General features: G+C 38.5%; 1 protein-coding gene across 3 annotated transcripts in view; it reads left to right on the top strand.

The window, feature by feature from the left end:
* The window catches only part of SH3KBP1 (SH3 domain containing kinase binding protein 1), a 188,121-nt gene that overhangs the window by 100,994 nt on the left and 61,428 nt on the right, over positions 1–25,699 (top strand). For 2 of the 3 annotated variants that reach the window (XM_054973612.1, XM_054973614.1), the window contains 4 exons: positions 6,002–6,108; positions 11,427–11,553; positions 14,593–14,667; positions 22,291–22,487. In XM_054973612.1, the coding sequence (XP_054829587.1) occupies positions 6,002–6,108; positions 11,427–11,553; positions 14,593–14,667; positions 22,291–22,487 (506 nt within the window). The remainder of the gene's footprint in view (positions 1–6,001; positions 6,109–11,426; positions 11,554–14,592; positions 14,668–22,290; positions 22,488–25,699) is intronic. The other variant, XM_054973613.1, reaches the window with a different exon arrangement.

Raw genomic sequence — 25,699 nt, 5'->3', positions numbered from 1 at the left:
ATGCTAATTAAATTTATTTGTCATCTACTTCCAAGAAATATTTTCATCATGAGATGCTACATTTTTCTAATTCACATGGATTATCTGTTTGACTCATTTGTAGCTATGCAAATGTAACATAGCTGTTGAAAGCAAAATAAATTCTTAAAATATATTTTACAGTAGAGCTTTTAGAGACAAAGTCTGGTTTCCAAGGAGACCTAAAGGAACAGTGCAGAAAAAACAGAATTACATTACAGCTTTCTTAAATCATATTTTGGTTTGGCTAGTTATTTCAGGTTGCTGGACTAAGGAGGAAAAATAATAAATGTTGCCTGTTTGCATATAGAGTCTTTTAACTACATTTAATTTAAAATTGGATTTTCAATTGTTATCTATTATTTGAGTCAGAGAGCTGTTTGTTACCTTGATTTTAGTTTCAGATAAAAAGGCTCTTGTTTGTCCATACAATAGGTTCACGTTTGTATATAAATTGCAACAAGACTAATACAGAATCCATTTCAAAAGAACATAGCCTTTTCTGCAGCAGAAAATATAGGGAGGAAATTCGACGGTGCTCCAAGTTAGTTTGAAAACCAGACAAAACTTTTTAGTATTTTTAGCTTTCATAATCTGATGTATAGTGGATCTGGATGTTTGGTGTTGTCAGTATACTGACAGGTAAACCAACTCAGTTGACCTGGTGGATATACCAGGAGGGAAAGTGTCTTTAAGGCAACAGGTGGCATGAGTAAGTCAAGCTGCCCACAAGTAATCTGGAGATATAACCTGCATCCAGTCTCTATCATGGTCTGTTCTGAGTACCCAAGCTCCTGTCCATTAAGAAGATGTTCAGGTAGTCCAACAATCCTCTTACCTAACCACTACAGCCTCTGCTGTTCCCCAGTTGCTGGCTGTGAGATTGTGGAACTTCATGGTATATATTAAAGAACCAGCTATCCTCATAGCTTTGTTGGGGGGAGCAAAATCCAGCCCACCCCCTCTTACTGTAGGCATGATAAAATGTTGGGCTGTTTTAATCATCTGGCAGCCAACTGAACGTCATTGCAGAGTCTGGCATTGCTCTATACAAGCTGCACCTAAGAGGCAAGGCGTACACTGAGTCCATGGTGTGGATCATAATAGAAGAATGTTGTCTTCACCATCCTGCCATGGGCACAATGTGGTCTTTTCTGCCAAAGTACAGAGAACATTCTGTACCATTACAAAACCCAAATGCTCTAGGTATTGTGTTAGCAATACCCACATCTTTGCTACAAAGTCATGTGAGAACATCAGGATACTGTTGGTCTTATTCCCACTACTTTATCCTTTTGGAAGGGGATTTCCCATCCAATTTTATATATGAGCAATATTTTCTATTTCAGGATTGTTACTTCTTTAACTCCTCTAATGATTTATGTCTTACTGGTTCACTATACAGACTTGGGTTAACCACCAAATCACAAAATACTGTATATAAGCTATTTCTGTTAGTTTTGGATCACAGCAATTGCTCCATTGTACAACTTGTTTGCTATAGCTACATTAATGTAACCTGCTGAGAATATACTCTGTGTTGTAGAGTAGTGAGGTATAATGATCTGAAAACAGGACAGAGTGATGCTAATTACTGCAGCTTTGTACATTCTTATTGCTTTGAATGCGCTTAGCATAATGAAATGGAGCAAATTTGCATTACATTTAGTCTTTCCTGAGCTCTTTTTCAAGGTTGGATAATAGCTACCAGGATAACAAACTGCCACGGAGAAGGTTGCTTATACATATGAGAGAGAGAGAGAGAGAGAGAGAGAGAGAGAAATCTGAGTTGTCTCCAAGATTAACTGATACGAATCTGATGAAGAGAGTTGTGGTTCTCGAAAGCTTATGCTACAATAAAGTTGGTCAGTCTTACAGGTGCTATTGGACTCTACTATTTTGCAGCTATAAACTAACACGGCTAACTTCAGGATCTGATACCATTAAGAATTTGTTCAGTTAAATTGCTGTTGTAGTTCCATATTAAGACATAGTTTTTTTAAACTATAGCCATAGCAGTCACTTTCATTCCAGATAAAAAGGACAAGTAACACGGCTGCTTTCTTAACATTAGACAATTTACTACTGATATTCTGTTTATATTCCAGAAATCTATAAATCTACCTCTTTCCAGAAAATCATTCTGGCATCTTCCCCTTGTTTAAATGCATTATTTTAATTTGTACATATTTGCAAGATCTGATAAACTAAGGCTGTAATGCTATGCATGCTTATTGGGTAAGCCGTATGGGAATGGGACACAATGGAACTTCTGGGCAGACATTTAGGATGATGCAGGAAATAACCATTATTCTGTACTGGTATCTTTTGTGTACAAAATTTTGCTAATGTAAGTATTGCTGCAGATATTAAATAATTCCTTTTTTCCTTTGGAATGATAAGCTTTTGTACCTGTCAGTAAAAACATCTTTAGGATAGTAATATATGTTTTAAATACATGACTCCACCCTTTGGAAGGGGTTCCTGGCTTTCTGAAGTTGGTTTAAGCACTTAAGATTCTTTTGTAATATATCCTGTGTCTTAGGCAGTGATAACTTTTCAGTTCCTGTTAAGAGTAAAAGAGATGTGTAATTTTTAAAAAATTAATATTATTTGTAGTCTTCCTTTCTTTCTGAGACTCAAGGATGATAACACAGTGTAGGTCAATACGATAAATGGCTGGAACATTCAATAAACAATACAGTAGGGTCAGGATTGCAGAAATTTTAAACAGTATGCAGAATACAGAGCTAAAAACAATGCTGAAACAAAACATAATCAGATTGACATATACATTACATGATGTGAAACTATCCAGTAGCAGCATACTTAACAGCAAGTCAACTGTTTAGTAATATAGTCTACAGTCCCTATCCTTTTCCAGCGTATCTCTCTGAACCATTTCCTTTCAGCACAGTCCTATTACCTGTGTACTAATAGTTTTTATTGAGCTCTTCCCGTACTCTGTAGCACCCCACTCCAGACAAAAAGCTATTGCTAAGTAACCACCTGCCTCAGAAATCCTCAGAAATTTTAGACCCCACCTTAAAAGCAAGGTAAAGGTAGTCCCCCATGCAAGCACCGAGTCATTACTGACCCATGGGGGGGGGGCATCACATCATGACATTTTCTTGGCAGACTTTTTGTTATGGGGTGGTTTGCCATTGCCTTCCCCAGTCATCTACACTTTCCCCCCTGGAAACTGGGTACTCATTTTACTGACCTCAGGAGGATGGAAGGCTGTGTCAACCTTGAGCCAGCTAACTGAACCTGGCTTCCGCCAGGTTCGAACTCAGGTCGTGAACAGAACTTGGACTGCAGTACTGCAGCTTACCACTCTGCACCACAGGGCTCCTAGAGCCCACCTTACAAGAGTAAATATGCATTTTCCTCATACCAGGGTTACCTTAATAGGTAAACCATTGAGAGTTCCCTTTCTGCCCTGTAAATTTCTGGTTAAATTTATTATTCAGTGGATATTAATAGATACTTTTTATGGTGGTTTATGACCAAAGTAGTTATAAACATCCTGTTTAGTGGGGAAAGTTCTAGCTACTATGTATTGCATTGGGAAAGATTATTTTTAATGTTCTTGATTAAACACATTGAGTTTAGTAGCTCTTGGTTATTAAAACTACTCCATTTCTTGTAGGTTAATTGACAATGTTAATATATTCTGCTAAACTATATAATTATGAAAATTAAATCTTGTCCTCAAGTCATAGTTGACTTATGGTGACCCCCCTGGTGGGGTTTTTCATGGGAAGAGACTAACAGAGATGGAGAGCCAGTTTGGTGTAGTGGTTAAGCATGCCAGGACTCTAATCTGGAGTCCCGGATAACACTGCTTGCAATGATCCCACAATGATACCCCTTCCACCAGGCCAGTGTGACAGCCTTTAAACAAGGCCATCAATTTGTCTGCCACTGAGTCCAAAAATGTGGAAGCTGCCCATGGTTTGGATGGAGTTTGGATTGAGATACTGGATTGAGATATGAGCCAGTTTGGTGTAGTGGTTAAGAGTGCAGGACTCTAATCTGGAGAACCAGGTTTGATTCCTCACTCCTCCACTTGAAGCCAGCTGGATGATCTTGGGTCAGTCACAGGTCTTCCAGAGCTCTCTCAGCCCCACCCACTTCGCAGAGTGTTTGTTGTAGGGATAATAAGAACATACTTTGTAAACTGCTCTGAGTGGGCATTAAGTTGTCCTGAAGGGCAGTATATAAATTGAATGTTGTTGTTATTATATTATTAATTGCCATTGCCTGCCTCTGTAAGCAATACATAAATACTGACTTAAAATGGGTGGTGGGATTAATTATGACATAGACTATGAAATAGAAAATCACACATACAAAGCAAAAGTTTATTCTATTATTTGATGTGATTTTTGACTAAGACTGATTTTTAAACATGTTCTTGCATTCTAGCTGGACTAATAATTACTGACACAGCAGTTTTCAAACTAAGGCTGCCAGGAATTTGTGAGCTCTCTTTTGGTGCTCTTGAGGGCTAAGAATTTCCCTCTTCGCCTGTCAGCAAAAGCATCTGTGGACATTAGATGAGTGGGATTTTTCTCACCTGTCAACGGGGAAGGTGGTTAAATTCTAAGCACAGACAGAAATGTGCTCAGGTTAATAAGTGCTGCTGGTAAGAGAAGCTTTATGTTAGTGAGATATTTCAAGATAGTTGGGTAAAGGCTGTTGGGGTTGGAAAGCACTGGGGTCCTTTTACTCTGTTTTGGTTAGGATTTGAAGTTTCTTCCACTTATTTTAGTTTCATTTAAAAGGCTGCTCTCCTGTGTGAATTTTGTTTCTCTTCTCCTTCATCTATGTCCTTAGCCCTGGGTCATGGTGTTTCTTGCAGCCACTTCATGGCTTTGTACCTGAAAGAGGGTTTGTAACTCCAACTTTGCCACCTGAGAAGGGGCAAATTCACTAACAGGTAATGGCTTGGGAGACAAGGGTTGAAATACAACAAAGTTACTTTTTGGTAAACCATCATTTGGAGAAAGCCAACCCCCACAAGAAGTTGTTCATTTGGAGGGAAACAACTTAGCCAGCAGGTCCAGTGGGGCTTGGAACTGGCTAGGAACTGATGCCGTGCCAGAGTGTTACCTAGAAGGGAGTGGAGAGGAGCTGTCAAATGCTGCAGAGAAGATAGGACGAAAGTCAACAGGGGATTTACAGAGGGCAATGGTGGCGAGAGCAGGAATTATGATTCTTTACGGGGACATCAAATTCACCCTTTCATATCTGTATAGAGTTGATGGGATTCATTTATCCAATGCAAGTAATGATTTGTGTTTAACTGAACAACATGGTGGCATGTGCAATTTATTCTTGAGAGATGGGGTGAGAGACACTACTCTTAGACTAGTCCCCTTTTGTGGCCATCTTAACATGTTGCAATTTAACTTGATAGATGAGCATCTGTGGTCATCTGAACCCACATCGGTGACCAGTATAGAGGAATGGTGTTGATCAACAGTATGTCTTTGCACATTTTGATACGCAAGCAGGGAAAAGCAAGTTATATTACTGCTCCAAGCTTTGACCCAGGGTTGTTCTCCGCATGTGTTGACCAATCTGTTTGATAACATGTTAAAGAAAAGAAGGGAAATTTTGATGAACCGTAGTTCAGTTGTTCTTAACATTATCCTTTGCTTAACTCATATTGTAAAATGACATTTTCACTTGAAGTGCGTGGTAGCAAAGCTACCTTGTGAGACTGATTTATACCGAAGGGTACAATATGTGTGCTTTAAATACTATATTGCTTTCTGAGGGGTTTTAGCATTCATTTACTAAGTCATTGCAAGCATTCAAAATGTTCTTTGCTGTGGTGGTACAGCATGTCCAGTAACTTGCAAAAGTGTGTGACAGAAGAACAAGGTAGCTTAGTCACAGTAGTGTTACTGACACTTTAATCTTAGCACAGATTTATTACTAATAACAGCAATAATTTTGTTTTTGTATTTAGGTGATCGAAATAGGCGGAGAAGATGTCAAGTGGCTTTCAGTTATATGCCTCAGAATGAAGATGAGCTGGAGTTAAAAGTTGGAGACATCATTGAGGTGGTAGGAGAAGTAAGTAGAGTTCTGTCATTGATAAATCATTTTCCAGGTGCCTTAATTTAAGTTTTTTTGGCTTAAAAATTTAACACCATTTTAAACCATATGGCACAAGATTTGCCCACTTTGCTAAATCTCGGAGACAGCTTCATGTGTGGCAGTCCCTAGCAACCACAACACACTGTTGTGTTTTTGCACATGCCTATCTATATTTATTTATATAGAACTATCAATATGGATTGTTTTAAAGAATAAAAAACAAAGTGACAACTCCTTGCTTTGAAGGTTCAGCTGATGAGGAAAGAGAACAGAATGAGAGTGAGGATAACAGGTGAAAGAATTGCTTTCATTTCAGTAATAGAGTTCCGGTAGGAGATGAAGACTGAGGGCTTACTAGACTGGGTTTTGAGGAAGATTTGAAGTAGGAGTGAGAGAGGTGGCATTGTGTATGTGTTCTGAGAAGGAGTTATAGCAGTAGTGGGATGCAGCCATAGGAATCACCCAGGAATCTGAGCAGAAAGACTTGTGGGGAGGGGGCCAGCTACAGTGAACAATAGCATGACTTGTCAGCAAAGATACAGCCATTAAAGATACAGTCAATAAAGATAGAGAACAAGAGGACTATTGACACTGTCAGTAAAATGACGTATGTGGGTTAAAGAAATGACAGTGGTTGCATGTATTCATCTTGTACAAAAAGCTTTACTTCAGTGCAAGGGGCTTCACTGAAACTTGAACCTGAAGGAATGATTTTGCCAGTGCAGTGCAGTTATTTGCAGGTGTTTTTAACCCATATTGGTCTCCACAGCCCTTAGCATTACATGGGGATGAAAGGTCAGAAAGATTCACTCTCACTCCAGTGTTTTCTATTGGTATGCACAGGACCCCACCCAATTTTTTTCTAAGAATATTTATTGAAGCATGTATGATCAGTTGGGCTTTAGTATCCTTTTGTTGATGCAGTTTATTTCTTTTCTTCATTTATACCCTTCTTCCCAATGGAGTCATGAAGTGGTTTACATAATTTTCCACTTTATCCAGAGAGGTTGAACAGAGAGTGGGTGGTCCAGGTTAGGTCACCCTGCAACCTAACCTGGTAGAGAGGGGATTCGGACCCAAGTCTCCCAGATCCTAGTTCAGCTCTCTGACCACAACGCTGCACTGGTGCAATGTTGCAGTGAGACTGGAAATACAAGCTTTGAAATGTATAAGCAAGTGAATTAGTATGCTGCCTACTTTTATATTGGGAAAATGCAAGTGAAAATTAAATACGTAAGACATGTAATTAGTGTGTTAGAATGGGGTTACATTTTAAATGGAAGAAATAAGAAATCATACAGTAACTAATTGACTGATGCATTTTATAGTCTGGTGTGGTTAGCTTTGAAAATCCGAATAGTTTCATTCCTAATTATGGTAATTAGTAGTTTAAACTGTTCAAATGAATAATGCTAGCAGTGATGGGTGATTTTTTTCCCGTGGTATACAGTTGGATCCAAGTTTTGCTAATGTTAGCCATAAATTTCTGGTTTGCCTCCAAATTTGGTGTTCACTTACTCATAAGTAAATCCCACGTGTGTTCATTGTATACATGTAATTGCAGCCTATCCTGTTTTTAAAGTCCTTTGACCCTGACTTGTTGGAGTTGTATTAGAGAATACAAACAGAAACAAAGTCTTTTTACACACAAGTTCATCTTATATTTCTTCTTTGTTCAAAATAAATGCTATGAGAATGAAATAAGCCTGCATATATATTTTTAAAAATCTCCTTTAGCTACACATTGATTGACTTATGACAGTGCTGTAGACAGACAAGACAGACAACCTATTTTTCATTGAAATGGTTTATGAAGTTTTTAAATTGATCTTGAGCAACTGAACTTAGTTCACACTGAAATGATATATATCCCAAACTGAATTAATTTCTCAGTGTCCTTCTAGGTTTTGAAGCTCAGGTAAACTGCATGTGTAATGTGTAAAAGCTAAATATTTTACATTGTGTAAAAGCTAAATATTTTTTGCTTAGTTTTGTCCAGATTTCAAAAACTGCTTCAATTTGTTCAATTATTTGTTTTAAAAAATTTTTTCTGGAAAGAGATGGATTGAATGAATCCATACTAGAGGTTGCATACTGAAGCTTTCCTCCTCTGTCACTTTTCTGTGGATGGGCAGTGTCTGATGGATGGAAATTATTAAAATGTCAAAGATATCCTTAGTTGGTATAGAAGATGAGTCATTTCTGCTGTTGCTTTATAACCTAAGGGCATTTGCTATTTAGGGGCTGTCATTTCCCAGCATGAAACTGCCATTCCATATGAAATAGATTTGCATAGGAGAAACGTAATCATTTTACGTGACACATTTATTTTCTACTACAATTATGCTAGAGAATAATTCATTCACTGCTTTCCAACAGAAGTAATTTCTGGGTCTTGTTGATCGTTTCAGTGTGCTCAGTTCAGCATGTTCTAATCTTGTATCAGAATACAAGTGGAATTTTTTTAAAAAAAACAACAACCCAAGAACACAATTTTCAAAAAATAAAAAAAGCCTTTAATTATTTATTAAACTTTTATTGTACTTAGAAGAAATCCAGTTAATCCAGACGTGGAACAAATTACAACAGTTATATAAGAATTGAAGAACTATCCTGCCATGTTAATTGCTGTGGAGTTGAAGAAAGAAAGATGGCATGCAGGGTGCTTCCTCACCTAAAGTCACATAGCACAAGCAGGGAGGAGTCAGGAGAGAACGATGATGACGGCTTCATAGGAACACCCAGCACTGACCAAGCTACGAGACGCTTTTTCATAATAAGCATCCCCAAACCGTTCTCTTTCTTCATCTTCCGGTGTATTTATCGTAAAAGTTGGACTGAAAATGAAATCTTGTAAATCCAGAATCTCACACACCCCACTGTCTCTTAAAATACTTACCTTCTGTATGTGCTTATGTGTGCTGTATTTATGGAGTTAACACTGTATTCTTCTACATTTAATTTATTTTTATTTGTTGTTTCTTTTAAAAAATATGCAGTGCATCATATATAACTACTGAAATCAATATCCAGTAAAATAATAATAATAATAATAAATCACCAAACTGCAAAGGCAGCAGTAAAGCAACACATTACTCATTAAAATATGTCAGTGTCCATCGATTGAGGGAAAGGCTTTTATATGCAACCAAGACCATTTGGGACTTTTAAACTGGGACCAGATATTCAGCATAAAAACATGAATAACCACCATAATGACTCCATGTTCTTTTCTAGTTAAAAGGTAGACTACTGAATTTTAAAGTGTCTGCTGTTACCATTCAGCACCACGGAACAAGTAACAGTAATCAAAATTGAAGGCTGAAGATCTACAAGGGGACATACCTGGGTGATCATCTGAAACTAGAAAAAGATATAACCTGTGATCCCAGGAGCAAGGCTTTGCTTCCAGGAGTGTATATTCTTTTTTAGAAGAAGTGCAGTCCCTTCCAAGATCCAACCATCAGTGCTGCTTGCACTAGGTTTATGTTGATTTTGCTGTCCAAATAGGTTCCAGGCACAGATTGAGAAAGGAGACGTTTGATCCTGTATTTGATGAAAAAAAGTTTAGTATTCAGAAAATTGATTCATTTGAAATGTGGTGTTGGAGAAAAATGTTACGGATATTATGGACAACCAAAAAACAAATAAGTGGGTTCTAGATCAAATCAATCCTGAGTTCTCCCTTGAAGCTAAAATGACTAAACTGAGGTGATTGTACTTTGGTCACATCATGAGAAGACAAGACTCATTGTAAAAGACAATAATGGTAGGAAAAGTTGAAGGCAGTAGGAAAAGGGGAAGAGAACCAACTTGAGATGGACCAGTTTACAAGACCTGGTAGGACTTCTTGGATGTTGTTAATTCATACGATCATCATAAGTCAGAAGCAACTGATGGCATATAATCACACATCATCAGTATATTGATGACACTGCATTCCATACTGATAGATTATCTTCCACAGCATCAACAAGTAAGATGTTTAGCAATACCCAGAGTAAGATGAAACTATATGATAACTCTAATGCAATAGAACAGAAGACACCCTCCACTGCTTTCTGAAGTAGGAAGGTAACTATCACAAAGGACTCCCAAAACGCTCAGGATTTCATAAAGCTTTTGATCAATCTCTCGAAAGCAAATGTGAGGTTTACATATGTAATGAGTATTTAAAAGCAGGGCTCATTTGGAGGCGGAACGCGCCGAAACAGTGTTCCAGTAGCTCTGAAAAGAGGTCATGTGGATTTTGGCCCCAACCACATGATTCCTTTTCCTCCTGGCTGTCCTCGTCTTTAGCAGCAGGCTCTGCTGCTTTATTTTCATTTGTGACTCGTGGGGGCGGGGAGAGAGAAAGAAAGAAAGAATAAATGAGTGCAAGCCGAGTGGGGCTGGGCTCCAAAGTAACGTAAGCTGCTTAGAATTCATTCTGCTCTGCTGCTTGCTTTATTTTCATTGGTGACTCGTGAGGTGGGGGAGAGAGAAAATGAGTGAGTGAGTGCAAGCCGAGTGGGGCTGGGCTCCAAAGGAACATAAGCTGCTTAGAATTCATTCTGCTCTGCTGCTTGCTTTATTTTCATTTGTGACTCTTGCGGGGGGGGGGGGGGAGAAATGAGTGATTGAGTACAAGCTGAGGGGCTGGGCTCCGAAGGAACGTAAGCTGTTTAGAAGTCATTCTGCTCTGCTGTTTGCTTTATTTTCATTTGTGACTCGTGAGGGGTGGGGGGAGAGGGAGAGAGAGAGAGAAAATGAGTGAATGAGTGCAAGCCGAGTGGTGCTGAGATCCAAAGGAACGTAAGCTGCTTGGATTCATTCTGCTCTGCTGCTTTACTTTCATTTGTGACTCATGAGGGGTGGGGGAGAGAGAAAATGAGTGAATGAGTACAAGCCGAGTGGGGTTGGACTCCAAAGGAATGTAAGCTGCTTAGAATTCATTCTGCTGCTTTATTTTCATTTGTGACTTGTATGTGTGTGTGTGAGAGAGAGAGAGCGTGCGTGCGTGCATGTAAGCAAGCAGGGCTGGCTCTCTAGAGGAGGGTAAGCTGTTTTGAGTTCATTCTGCTTTAAGGAAATACCTGGCAATTTTTGGGGAAAGGGGCCTGAGGGGTGGATGGTGCCTTCTGACACACATCCAGTGATGTCAGGGCATGTGGCATATGCTAATGAGATATGCTAGTGAGTTCCTGCAGTTCTTTTTCTAGGAAATGAGCTCTGTTTAAAAGCATTTCAAGCAGTTGTCATGGGTATCTGTAAGTTTGAATTTCAGAGCATACTGTGTTTCTCTCTCGGCGCAGGTAGAAGAGGGCTGGTGGGAAGGAATTCTCAATGGAAAGACAGGCATGTTTCCTTCCAACTTCATAAAGGAACTCTCAGAATCTGTTGATATTGGAACAGTTCAAGAGGAGCAACTAATAAAACCAAGTAAGGCTATCAGCTTTTGATGCTCCATTTTTTTTTTAGTTTTTGTTAGAATTTTTTTTACATGATGCTATTTCTGTCTATCTGTTCTGAAATATCTGATTCATCATATGTTAACATAAAAAAGTTAACTGGTTGTTAAAATCATTGAAAAGTACAAGATAATGTGGATCTAATGTTCACAGTTTAGCGCTGGATAAGAGACTGCACTACTGTGTGCTCCCTAATACAGCAGTAGATGGGGAAGTTCATATGTTCCTTGGGGGGAAAGGACCTATTTCTCTTCTCATAAAGAGGTGGAAGAAGCATCTACAGCATCCCTACCTGGAATATCCTCTTTGTGAGGATGATCCTGGATTCTGGCTTTGAGTGGAGAAGGCAGCAGCTGTTGGACTTCCATTTGGACTATTCTCTTTAGAAAGAGGAGCATGGAATGCCCTCTTAGTGATGAGAAGGCAGCAACCACTATTGAAAAGTAGGGGAGGTAGAGGCCAGAGCTATGAAATCTGCCAAAAAGTAGACAGCGCAGACTGATGGCAGCAGTGACTTGGGAGATCAGTAGTTTTAAAGGGACAGCCCATGCCTGCTTCTTTATATCTTTTCTCTCTTTGCTGTTTTCTCTACTTGCCATGACTACTGTTTGATACTGTATCTGATTGCTGTTAAAGACTGTTTAATTACATATCATCAATAATTTATTAAACAAGTTTTAAAACAAGAAGTTTGAAGTGCAAAATTCTATGTTAATTATTAGGATTATTGCATCGTCTCTCTGGTGTTGTAATTTTTTTCAGTACTTAATCCCATAGAACAAAAATCAGACTTTTGTTACATAAAGATTTTCCGTTCATATTGCAAAGGCTCCCTGTCTCTCTGAAATTATTGTTGTTGGTAAGAAATTTCTAAAAATTTACAGTGAATAGATTAATTTAGCAACAGTCTAGAATTTCAGTGGCTTTATGGATTCAAAAGTAGTTGTTCTGAGCATACAGCAATGTCTTTTTTGGGAAGTTATGCTAGGTTTTTTACCATCCATGGGTAAAAAGAACAATAGTCTTATTGGTCCTATCATAATCATCATTGTTATTATTATTGCTTTGCTTATCTGTTGGCCTGGTACTGCTGTAAACGGCAACTATTTGTCATCCTTGTAGTCACTTCCCTGAAATTGCTATTTTAATTTTTTTGGCATGGTTAATACTTTTTATATGCTGTGTTTAATGCTATTAAAATTAGTTTAAATTCTTATTTACTATTGAAGTTGAATTTGGCTAGAATCTTGAAAATTTTGTATTCTTTCAGACCACTTGCTATATTATAAATTACCAAGCGGATAATGCTAGATATGTATAATACGTTGCGGGAGCAGTGGCATTACTTTAATTCAGTTTTAATGGAATAAAAATGATATTGTTAGAAATCCTATTTCTATATGTTCTGTAATAAATAATGTTTATACTATTGGTAACAGTAACACTGTGCTTTTAATGTATTGCTTTAACCTGAAACACACAAACTTGATGGATTAACTTGAGTCAGAAATAGACATTATAGCACAAATGTGCTCTAACTGGAAAAAAAGGAGTTGCTCCTCTAGTTTCCCAGTCCCTCCCCCATACTGACTTATGCTTAAACATGTTTTAACATCATGATGATGTTTCCTATCCCCAATCAGTGGCATCAGCAGGCAGGCAGGTGGGGAAACTATAACATGAGGTTACAGATAATTCATAGGAGATATTATGGAAAGGAGGCAGGGACTGAATTAGCTAAATCAGCTATTTTCAGCAATAGCCACGTTTCTCAATAATAACATTAATAATAATAACATTTGATTTATATACTGCCGTTCAGGACAACTTAATGCCCACTCAGAGCGGTTTACCAAGTATGTCATAATTATCCCCACAACAAAACACCCTGTGAGGTGGGTGAGGTTGAGAGAGCTCCTAGAAGCTATGACTGACCCAAGGTCATCCAGCTGGCTTCAAGTGGAGGAGTGGGGAATCAAACCCGGCTCTCCAGGTTAGAGTCCTGAGCTCTTAACCACTACACCAAACTGGCTCATATCTCAGTCCAAACCATGGGCAGCTTCCACATTTTTGGACTCAGTGGCAGACAAATTGATGGCCTTGTTTAAAGGTTTGTCACACTGGCCTGGTGGAAGGAGGCTCATTATGGGATCATTGCTAGCAGTGTTGTCCAGTTGTCAAAATGTTAGGGGGGGGTTGCATTACCCTGCCTCCCCCTACCATTTTCTTCTTAGAGTTTCTCCTGGATTTCAGCAAGGGACATTCTTGTGCATGTGCGCCTGATGTCTTCAAAGGTGCAAGAGTGAGATGAGATTGAGTAACTGGGGGTAGTTTATGGATAATTCAAAGAATCTATCAAGTGAAACTGTAAACCCAGAATAATTACTTATCTAATCACACACCCTTTCCTGGTATTTGGAAGGCTAATGTGGGGGCTGGATTAAATATACAAAAATTATGCAAGCAGTGTTGTTGTAGGACAATGCAAGTGCGTTATGTGCTCCTGTCTGAGACAACACTGAAATTAAAGTCATTAAAACATCTTTTTAACATGTATATCTAGCTCTTGATATTTAAAGAAAAAAGTTTTTAAAATACACTTAATTCAAGATCCCGTATTTAATTCCTTTAATCCACATTTAAATTTTAAACAATTTTTAGCACCAAATTTTGATGTTGCCCAGATTTTAAAGATGATAAACTGTTATCAGAATAAAAGAAATGCAGAAACATAGAAAGACTTCTAATTAAAAATTGTGATTGTATGTCTTGTAGTTAATGTTTTGACTTTTCAAGTGATCTGCATAATCAGTAGCAAATTCATGAGATCTTCGTCTTGGAATTGCATTTAATGAAACTGGCCAACTGAAATCCCTGTTGTTTTTCTAATGAATCTTTCAATTCACAGCAGATTTTTTAAAAAATTATCCTATCCTTTCTATACTTTCTTTTGCCACTCTTCAATTCCTCCTACCCCTTTTGTTTTTCCTTTCCTTTGTTCTGCTGTCAGGAAAATCTGCCTTTGAAGGTACAATTCTGTATAAAGTGGCACCAACCAAGATTGACAGCTACAGACGCTATAACAGTGAGTTAATTTAAAAGAGGGAATGCTAAGCTAAGCCTGCTCCTTGATTGTGTGCAATTTCATGTGCTATTGAATAACATTCTTCCATTGCACTCAGCTTTGGCTATTCTGCGTGTTGTCTGTTGAAATGCTCAAAGTTGGTCTGACGCTGCCAGTTCAGCTGACGTTTATGTGTACACATGCCTGTGCAGTATTGAGGGATGCTCAAGAGGGTATGGAGTACCCTGCATTCTATAATAGAATTTTAATTTATACATTAGCCATTTGTTGAAATAAACAAATATTTCTGGCAGGTATCCCACAAAAAGGCAATTTGTTCTTGAGCAATATGCAACCATGTTAGGCAAAACACAACTATTAATGTATGTTTAGGACTGTTGTCTACCCTAAAAATAATGCAGTTATTTTCAGTAAGCAATCATTGATCAGGTTGACCTGCCTTTATTGACAAAGGAGGCACTATAGACACACTCATACATACATGCATACGTGTGTATGTGTATACACATACATAAGGAGACTCACAAAAGGCTTGCAGGAGCATCTCATTTTCTCCTCCAACACTATTTCCTTTTTCCCTTTCCTGAAAGCTGCCATAGTCTCCCATTTTCCTGCTGATGATTATACCTATGCCTATCCCTCCCTCAAGGGCCAAAACATCCCTGGAAAGCCCCCCCCCTTTCTGACATAAATGGAGGCTTGAAATCTGGCAATACAGTTGTGGATGCCTAGAAACCCCGACAACTGCCACTGAGATGACATTCGTTTCTCAAAGCTACAGGCACTGCTTCTATTATTTTAAAGTTTTTTTCACCCCCCCCCCTTTTTTTTGTTTTGTTTAGATTTCTGATTTTGCTGCAGACTTTTCCAGGTTTGTAGAATGATCTGTCTTGTTCATGCCTCCTGTTCCTGGATTTAAGTATCCACAGATTTGGCCATGTTGAAAATTAGATATACTGATACATTTTCTGGCCTGTTACATTTGATAGAAAGCTATGCTACAGTTAGCTATTGTAAGGGATTTCAGAGAAAGGGTAGTGGATACGAGCAAGGTTTAGTTCCTGTGATGGACTGCACTTAACAGCAGGTTTCCTCAGTGCAGCAAAATCAGAGAGCTGGGAGGAGAAGGGTTAACTATTCCCTGGAATGAAGAGCTTGAGTGACATGCTGCTCCCTCTTCTTTGATTGGTCAGAGTTATTTTTATTTCATACCTGAGTTTCTATCAGTTAGGAGCAGTCTGAAGGCAGTCAGTTGGTTTCTGTCCTGATTTGGAGTCAGGGAGTCTGACAAGAAAAGTCAGACAGGTTCACCTTTAGAGTGAAGGAAGAAGACTCCTTTGCCTTAACTGTAGTATTACTGTCCTGAGGAAGACTCTTTGAATCTAAGAATTCAAAGTCTAAGCATCAGTATAAGCTGAAGTATACTTTACACAGACACCAGAGAACTGGGAGTGTGTTTTGGGTGTGAGTGATTGGGTAGTGGACTCCCTTTCAAGCCAAAAGAAAAGGGGTTATATCTTCTGAGGAGAAGAAGATTAATTACTGCCCACTTTAATTTAATTTAATTTATCACATTTATATTCCGCCCTCCCCACTTCAGCGGGCTTTTGAAGGGGGACTGGCTCTGATGAAAACCTTGGGTCTGTTGTGAAGGGAAAATGTTTTAGACTGCTCAGGAGATAGAAATACCCTCTAGTTTCAAGAAAAGAGTGAGTAAGCGCACAGAGGAAGTGATTAACTCCAGAATACCTGAACTGTCATAGGAAACTTCCTGAAGAAACATTGTTGCTGTAACTATACGAAGTAAAACACCTCTCACTGTTAAGAACAAGAATATATGAAAATAAGCTTCAAGAATACTATTTCTCACATTACACAAAGTGTATTCTATGATAACAAAATTTTACCTCCGCACTTCCTACACTTAATCCCTGCCTGTTAAATAAAGTTTCTTTTTGAATGTTAAATCATCTCTAGTGCCATTTCCAAGCAAAAGAGGAAGAAGGCTCCTGTTTATCTCCATCAAGGTCCTGGCCTGGGCTAAAAGTCAAAATTATTTCCGCATATCAGAGTGGGACAGACTTTCTAAACCACAAATGTTAACACACTACTTGGAGTAGCTCAGTGAAAGAAGAGAGATTGAATTTTGGGAAGGAAAAACTGCCTCATAGTGGGGAGAGTGAAGTGGGGGGGGGTCTGTTATGGCTCCTACCCACTACTTCTCAGATCTCTCCTTTTCCTCTGTCATGTTGCAGCTACTTAGAGAGAAATGCTGGGCTCTCAAGTGGGTCTCTGCTGAACAACTTTCTGGATGCAGACTTCTCTCTTTCAGCTGTTTTGCTCGTTTTGAGCTAGAGCCATTCCCATCTTAAAGTACCAGTTTCTTTAAAAAAAACTATAATTCTATAAATCTCACGGCCAGGTTACAAGTGACGAATGACACAGGTTAGACACTTGTCAGCTTCCCTCAAGTTTTGATGGGAAATGTAGGCAGCTTCGTGGAATGTTGGACAAGTGACAGTTGAAAAGTTCATTGGACAGCAGTCGGAGAGCCAAGCTGTAAAACCAGGATGCCTACATTTCCCATCAAAACTTGAGGGAAGCTGACAAGTGTCCCAACTGTGTCATTTGTCACTTGTAGCCTGGCCCACTGTCTTATTATTTTATTCTATTTATTTATTTGCTTTATTTATACCCTGCCTTTCTCCCCAGTAGAGACCAAAAACGGTTTAAGTCACTTTCCTCCATTTTATCCTCACTACAACCCTGTGCTGAAGCTTAATCTGAGAGCGTGTGACTCCCCCACAGTCACCAAGCAAGCTCCTGTGGTATAGTAACAATTTAATCCTGGGTCTGCCAGATTGTAGTGCAACACTCTAATTGCTACACCAGACTGGCTCTCTTAGGAAGAAAAAATTAGATATGAATCCTGATTTTTTGATGCATGTCTATGCTGTAGAAAGTGTATGAGTCTACAAATACCTTCACAAAAACTGGAGGAAGAACTGGTTTTTGTGAACTGATTTCAAGATTTGCTAAGCATTTCTAGAACTATCCAGCCAGTATACAGTAGATCACACCATTTGAAACTCATAATTTTGCTTATTCAGTGCACAGTCAGACCGCATGAGGGCGCCAAAAAAGAAAAGCTAGTGATATAGAGTGTAGTAAAGAGGTGATGAGTAGGAATAAAAACACTAGTTACTACTTTATTGGTATTACTAAACTGTCTTCAGCTTGTCTTCCACGGGCCCCCAACGTGATGCCAACTACACCTTTCTTGACGCATGTCGTTTTTAGATAGTGGGTGGGACCACGTGAGGCTTTTTGAATATTTGATGTTTGTGGTATAATGCAGTGGCTTTATGTGAAGTACTCTGCCAGTGCAAATAGTGGAGTGATAATCTAAAAACATAGTGGGACTAGATTCTGACTAGACACAATTGGGATGCAAAGCAGATATGCTTAATGCACCTAACTGGAACTCCTATTGAATCAGATCTTCCCAGTCTTAATGTATTTTTATAATTCAGGTGGAATTTGATCACTATATAAAATTGTGTTCACTTTGCAAAAACCATTTATGTTCCTGTCAAAATCTGACCAGAATCTCTCGCATATTGTATACCTGTGCAAAGTGCTCTCACCAAGTCGTCAACCTCAGCTGTCATTGTTACAAGTAACAGTGCAGGTTAAAAATAGCTGGGCTCATGAGAGAAGGTCTCACGCATAGTGAGGAGAGGAAGCATGTTTTCCTTTTCCTTTTGCATAAGCGTTTTAGATGCCTGCCAGATGAAGACAGATGAGGGTTTCTTTATGAATACTTAAGAGTCTCTCTACATGAGACTTCTTACACAAGGGAGGTCAAGTGAAGGGAGACGCAGTGTTAGCTGGGAAGCTGAGTTTTAAAAGACAGATTGGAAGGCTATGTCAATTTCACCTCTCTAGAGCCCACACAGATGGCTCCTCAGCAATTCCTCTTTGCCTCCTGGAAGGCTGTGTCAGTTTCACCTTCCCTTCTGAGAGGCGAAGAGGAATCAAACTCCCAGAGGAGGCTCTGCAGAGAGGGGAAATTGACAGAGCCTTCCAGTCTGTCTTTTAGAACTCGGCTTCCCGGCTAACATTGTGTCTTGCTTGTATTACAGAAAATATTTTTAAACAATATGTTAACTTTAAAAGGCATTCCATTCAACATAACCTGCCTGAAATATTGAAGACATTCTAGCAGAGTTATGAATAACCGTACTCCCTGACATTTGTGGTTGGCTTTGCCTCTACTGGCAGCTATTTTGTGGTTGTGCCCAACACCCTGGGCCAGAGTTCCAAAGGTGCTTGCAGGCTGAAAAGGTTTAGGGACCCTTGCTGTATTCCTACCATACCATTATCATAAAAATCACATTGTTGAATTTTATGGGGATATTTGATTAAGTTGCTACTAGGAGCAGTAGATGCCCTCTTTCTTGCCTATGCACTGTAATCCAGAAACAGGTTCCAGAAAATGGAATCAATCCATTACTATATTCTTAACAGCCACTGTCTTAGGAGCTGTCTAAAAACACCTGACCTTATATCTATTCACAATTCTAATTTTATAGAGTACAATTGTTTTTCATAGTAAACAAAATATTGGTGCTCTTTTATCATTTTACCACTTTTGGTGACTAATTCCAAATATGGCTCTTTCTTAATCTCTCTCCCACCTCTAGTAATGAAGTATTAAAGTAAATTTACAACAGTGTAATAAACACTTGCATAGCAGACAGTTAAAGTGATTACAATTAGAATGCAGATAGATGCTCCTAGGAACATTAATGTAGAGATCCCCTAAAAGAAAGGAAAAGCCATGTTACAGGTCTCTAAATGTTATTTGTTAGGCTTACAATAAAAGCTTTACTATGGATGTCATGTGGAAATTAGTTTATTTCCGCTGTTGTATTGTATTGTGCCTTCTGTGAAATAAGCTATATAATTGTAGATACAAGAGAAATTAAAACAACCAAATGAATAAAACAGCAGACAGAAGCAGAAGACAGACATTTATAGGAACAATAATCCTTTGATATGGTTTCTGGATAAAAGGAAAAGTTGCCTGCATCCATAGCTTCACAGCCATAGCAACAAGGGTCCCAACATTCATGTTGCACTGCTTAATGCATGTTGTCCCATGTCACAGGAAAATGCATCTTCCCTTTATTCTGCATGATTTATTGCCAAAGCATAAAGTATTCAGGCTTGTTTGTGTTACAGAAAATCATTTATGTTTAAGAAAGGAAATGACAATACAATTTTGGATGTTAAAACTGCGTCTCTCTAAGGAATATATCCTGTAATTATGAATACAACTGTGAGAAATATCACAACACTTTTGAAGCTTTAAATCGCACTTTTGTACTGATACCATTAATCTGACAAAGAGAGCTGTGATTCTCAAAAGCTTATGCCTCAATAAAGTCTTAAAGGTGCTACTGGACTTTTTACTATTTTGTAATATAAAGTCTCTTCTTAAAAACAAAGTTGGTGTTGGATATTGGCGCTTAGTAGTTGAAGCAAAATCAAAATGCAAGTTGCTTTGTTTTATCATTAGTTGGATAGGTGGCACTAAAACTGCAGTGCATTTCTAAACAGATTTGCACTTGTCTTGATCCGTTAAAGTCAGTGGTAGTTGTAGTATGATTCAGCACATTTTTCTTCCTGGATGTAAGATCAGATTAGACAGAAACTCTTCGCTGGCTCAGTTATGTATTTTTATGTAACTAGTTTTGCAGTGATCAATAACTGTGAAGATAATGCTGGGTAAGCAATAATATCTGTTTTTCAGTATTAAATAAATATATATATACACACACAAATTTTAAAATATATATATATATATATATATATATATATATATATATATATATATATATATATATATATATATATATATATATATATATATATATATATATATATATATATATATATATATATATATATATATATATATATATATATATATATATATATAATGTGAAGAATAAGAAAAAGAAGTCCCCAAATGAGAACTAACATTAATTCAACTCCAGGGAGATATGATATAATCATGTTGATGATATAACTATGTCATAACATAGATAATACTTATCATATAACTATAATATAACATAGATAACTCTGGAGCAGTTTATTTTCAAAGCATGACAGGGTTGTGAACATTTACTTTGTTCAATTTCTTATTCATTACATGTGGAAACCCATTGTTTTCCTGTATTTTATAATGTGATTTAAAAAAAACTAACATTGTGGTAACATTCAAAAGGTAATTTAATACATTCTACTCTCATTGTCTTTGAGAAATCTCATTGTGTACAGAATTCAGTGCTGGTGGCAGCAAAATTCTAGGGATTATTAGTGCCTTCATTTTGAAGTGTAGTTTGAATTTGTAATTTGAAATGTTTCATCAGATAAACTCAATAGATATGTTTTTAACAATGATATATATTACTAGAGATATGACTAAGATTGGGGATACCACGTTTCAGTGTAGAATACCTGCTTTGCATTCAGAAGTTTCAGTCATTGGCATCTCCAGTAAAAGGGACAAAGGAAGCAGGTGCTGAAGAAGATCTCTTTTGCCTAAATCAGTCAGAATAGACTGCCCACCAGAGCTAGATGGACCAATGATCTAGCTTAAGACAGGTGCGTGTGTGTGCGCATGCATGCACATGTGTGCACATGCACAAGTATGCCCATTCATGTGTATACATGGAAAAGTTGTTTATGAACTGGTTTGTGAGCATTCATTTTATGCTAAATATTTCACAGCTTCATTATTGCATACACAAACGATGTTAGAATGCACATGTATAGATACATAGCGTGAGATTACTTTATTAAATGATAAATCTTACCATATGCTAAGTACAATCCCAGTTAGTTATGCCTTAAGAGTCAGAGTGTTCAGAATTATGTATTGTGCTTGACTGGCACAATACTAGTTAGCTTGCTCAATAGTGCTTTGTTGGCCATTCATGCGTTAATTTTCAGAATTTCAAACAGTATTATTCATTCATTGTTTGCTCGATCTATGGTTCTGTGTGCTTTCGGAGGGAAAGAATCTGACACCTAGAGCTTGCTTGTGCAGAGGAATCCATAGCAATAAGGTATCTCTTTGAAGCTTATCAAGTAAAACCTGTCTATCCTCTAAGTAATATAAGCAGTAGCCTTTCTCACTGAGGCTACTAAAGCCAATTAGGCTGTCTGTTTTGATTTAGTTTATTTCTGCACAGGGGTGTGGATATATGCATTTATAACAAGATTGCCTCAGCTAGTGAGAAATGTAATTAAATGTGTTGGCAAGGATAATATTGCACAGGTTATTAGACTGCATATTTGATTAACCAGTATTTAGTGTTCTAGTTCTCCCTTAGATAATATTGCATAAGTAGTTTTGATCATGAGTCATACATACGTAAGGCCCGATATATCTGGATTACCTACAAGAATTTATTAAATGAAGCTAGAAGGAGTAGCTGACTTTCCTCCTTTAATTTTTTATATTTACAACAATATGCATTGCATATTTGTTATTTAGAAGTAAATTCTTGCTAAGATGTAATTTTTTCTCTCCCTTCCCTCTTGTAGGCTTAAGAGATACTGCAGGCTCAGAAAGTGATGGTGGTGACTCAAGCAGCACGAAATCAGAAGGAGCCAATGGGGCAGCAACAATCCAGCCAAAAAAAGTCAAGGGAATTGGTTTTGGTGACATTTTCAAGGACAAACCTATAAAACTACGCCCAAGATCAATAGAAGTAGACAATGACTTTCTACCTGTTGAAAAGGTACAGTCAGTAATTTAAGATCCTCAGATATGTTTTGACATTTGTTTATTTTTAACCAGTTTGGCTGTTGGGTTTTGTCTTCTGCCAAAGTCAAGAAAACGAGTATTGGTAAAAATGAATACGTTGATATAATTGATCGTCCTAAGTGCCTAGAAGAAACGTACCAGTGATTAATTTCTGCCTTTCCCTTTAACCTTTTAATGGAACAATCCTTATTAAAGGATCTACTTGAAGATTATGCTAATAGAAGATTATGATTCACAGTCAATATGTAGTTGTTCTGTGTGTAAGAGAATTTTATTTGATTTGTCAAGTACACATTTCACATGTTTTGGCACATCATGCAATATAATTGTCTGGCTGCTTAAGTTTAATGAGAATTATTACACATAGGCTGATACCTCATGCAGTGTTTGCTGTCCCGTTGTTCAGAATTAATGTACTTGAACAAATAATGTCAGATGATAATAAGTAATAAAAGGGACAGTTGCAAGCCCAGCGTTAAGGGATGTAAGGGTGAAGACAAGGTGACAGAAAACACCAGACAACTTGTTGGAATTAAAAAGGCCACAACTTTATTGGTTCACAGCTTATGGAGCATTAGTGTTGCATGGGACACGGAGCCAAGCATCTGCTGACCTGCCTGCCAGTTGATCAGCCCCTCAGCTCTCTTGCTGAGGGGAGGAACCACAGGATAGCAATAAATGGGATACCACATGGGGTCACACCACTGTATGGATCCACTGCCACCTAGGAGTGAGCATGCCCTGACAGCCCCTGAGCTGGACATGCACCTGCCATGCCTCATTCCTAAGATCCCTTAAGAGGATCCCTAAGTATGGGAAAACTGGTATGCAGATCATGTTCCCCCCCCCAAAAAAAGGATCTGTGCCCAGTACCAAAATTGCCTTACTTTAAGTTGTGACAGGTGAAAATACAAGTAGCAAACCAAACTGCCAATGCAAGGCATAGACTATGCATTTAACATCTTAAAGCATTCTGGCCAAACAGCTATGAAAAAGGAAGGGTTGGGTGGGAAGCCAGCCACAAACAAAGTGGAGCAGAGGCCCAGCCAGCTCCAGGCTATTTCCCTAGCCAGCAGACCAGAGTGAAGACTGCATCTTCCTATTCCACTTCCAAGACCCACCCCCCTCAGCAACCTGGCCGCCAGCTTTGATTGGCTAAGAATTTTGAATTAGGGGCAAGGCACACAGGCACCCAGAGGCTCCTGGGAGCTCCAAAGGAGGTGGTGGCTGCCATGTGCCACACCTCTCAACCCTGCAGTCGCAGCCTGAGCCCCAGGTGTGTCTGGGGCTGGTGTATATTGTAGCAGGCAGGATATCATGTGTACAATGAGCAAGCTGAATTGAGGAAGGAAAATGATCAAGCATGACAGATTACAGAGCAAAGATGGTTCAAATATATGTAGTAACATATAATGGATATAACATTTAGGGAAGAGAGACGGAGATACCCCAAGTGTACAGTAACTGAGCCAGCAGAATGACCTTAAACGGTTCCCACCACATCTTGAAATATCTCCCTGAATTCCCACAGGAGAAGAGTGCCCAAGTTTCCCACCAGAATTAAGCCAGTGGGATGACTGGGTGCTAGTTTCCAAATAATCTATAAAAGCAAATCTCAAGATGTTGATTCTTTTCCTGACAATTGCTGGAGGACTAGGCAAAGGTTGAGTCCCAGAGTTTAACCTACCACCAGTAGGTATTTTAGATTGCTGAGGAATGAAGTTAGTTTTATTTCTTGTTTGCCTTTACGGGATTTATCCGAGTCTTTTTTGCCTTCCCAATTAGATTTGTACTTTATTTCGTTGCTTCATTCATACTCGTTGAGGACCCAAAGTAGCTTACATTCTTCTCCTCTCTTCTCTTTCATCCTCACAACAGCCCTGTGATACAGGTTTGGCTGACATTGTGGGACCCAAAGTCCCCCAGGATTCCATGGCCCAAGGTCACCTAGCAGGCTTCCATAGTAGAGTGGTGATTCAAACCAGGGGCTACCAGATCCTAGCCCCACACTCTAGCCACGATTTTAAAAATATTTTTAGACCACCTTCAATTAAGAACTTAAAACAGTTCACAACAATTATGTCAAAAACCAATATAAAACAAAAAACATATATTGTTTTTGACATAATTGCATCAAAAACAATATTAAACATAGTACAAATATTTAAAACCACTCTAGTCCCAACCACAGACTATAAAACCCTTCAGATAACAGAATTCAGCAATCAGCTCTGCTGCTCGATTAAAATATTAATACATTAAATGCCAAAAACACACTGGAATAGTTCTGCCTTGCAGAGAAACATTATCCCACACTGCTCTTCCTCTTTTTGTAGTCAAGTAAACTTCTTTGCTTTTACTTGGAAATAGGTTGCTGCTACACTTTTATTCATCTTGCTGCACCTATCCTACAAACCATTCAGTATTGCTTGTGGTTAACTTTCCACCTAGGTGTATGACATTTTCTTTGCTGGAGCACTGTCTGGGGTCCTGAATGAATAGGAAAAGATGGAGCGGAGCCATGGATACCTTTTTATTGAAATCCTGTGGCTGGTGGCATTGGAAAACAATCCTCTCTGTGGCTTTTGGGCTTTCCCATTCCCTTTTTGTTACTATCTCCCAACACCAGAGAAACCCATGCATTTAATCAATATATAAGCAAATTATCTGTTCCAAACATATTCAAGGTGAGACATGAACAGCAGGCCCTAGAACGTAACTTTGTGTCCCAGAAAATTGGAGCATTGTAATTCTCTGAAGAAAATTGGGTGATGTTCTCATTGTCCAGGAGCTTTTGGGGGTGTATTGCAGCTTGTACAAGAATGTGGGAGAATGGAAGAGACTGATGAATATTCTGATAAACATTTGCCCTTAATGTTGCTTCCTCTCAAGAACTGCAAAACAGTATTTATTATGTAAGTTTCTTTTTGTTTTAAGTAAAAATGAAGACAAAATTAGCAAGTTTTCTTTTGCACTGTTCCTTTCTTGTTATAGGTAGCTGCAGTTATTCGATATTTTCACAATCTCATACAAGCACATTTATTCTTTATTCTGTTTGCGTAACCCCTGAGACCTCTGTGTGTTTGACAGAGGCGGCTCCAGGGTTTCTGGTGCCCGAGGCTGCCCCTATACGCGCCCCCCAGACTGCGTGATGATGTCACTGCATGTGATGTCATCACGCAGCAA

This window comes from Eublepharis macularius, chromosome 3 (assembly GCF_028583425.1).
Source record: "Eublepharis macularius isolate TG4126 chromosome 3, MPM_Emac_v1.0, whole genome shotgun sequence".
In the NCBI taxonomy this organism is placed as follows: domain Eukaryota; kingdom Metazoa; phylum Chordata; class Lepidosauria; order Squamata; family Eublepharidae; genus Eublepharis; species Eublepharis macularius.
This window is presented reverse-complemented; position numbering and strand designations above follow the sequence as displayed.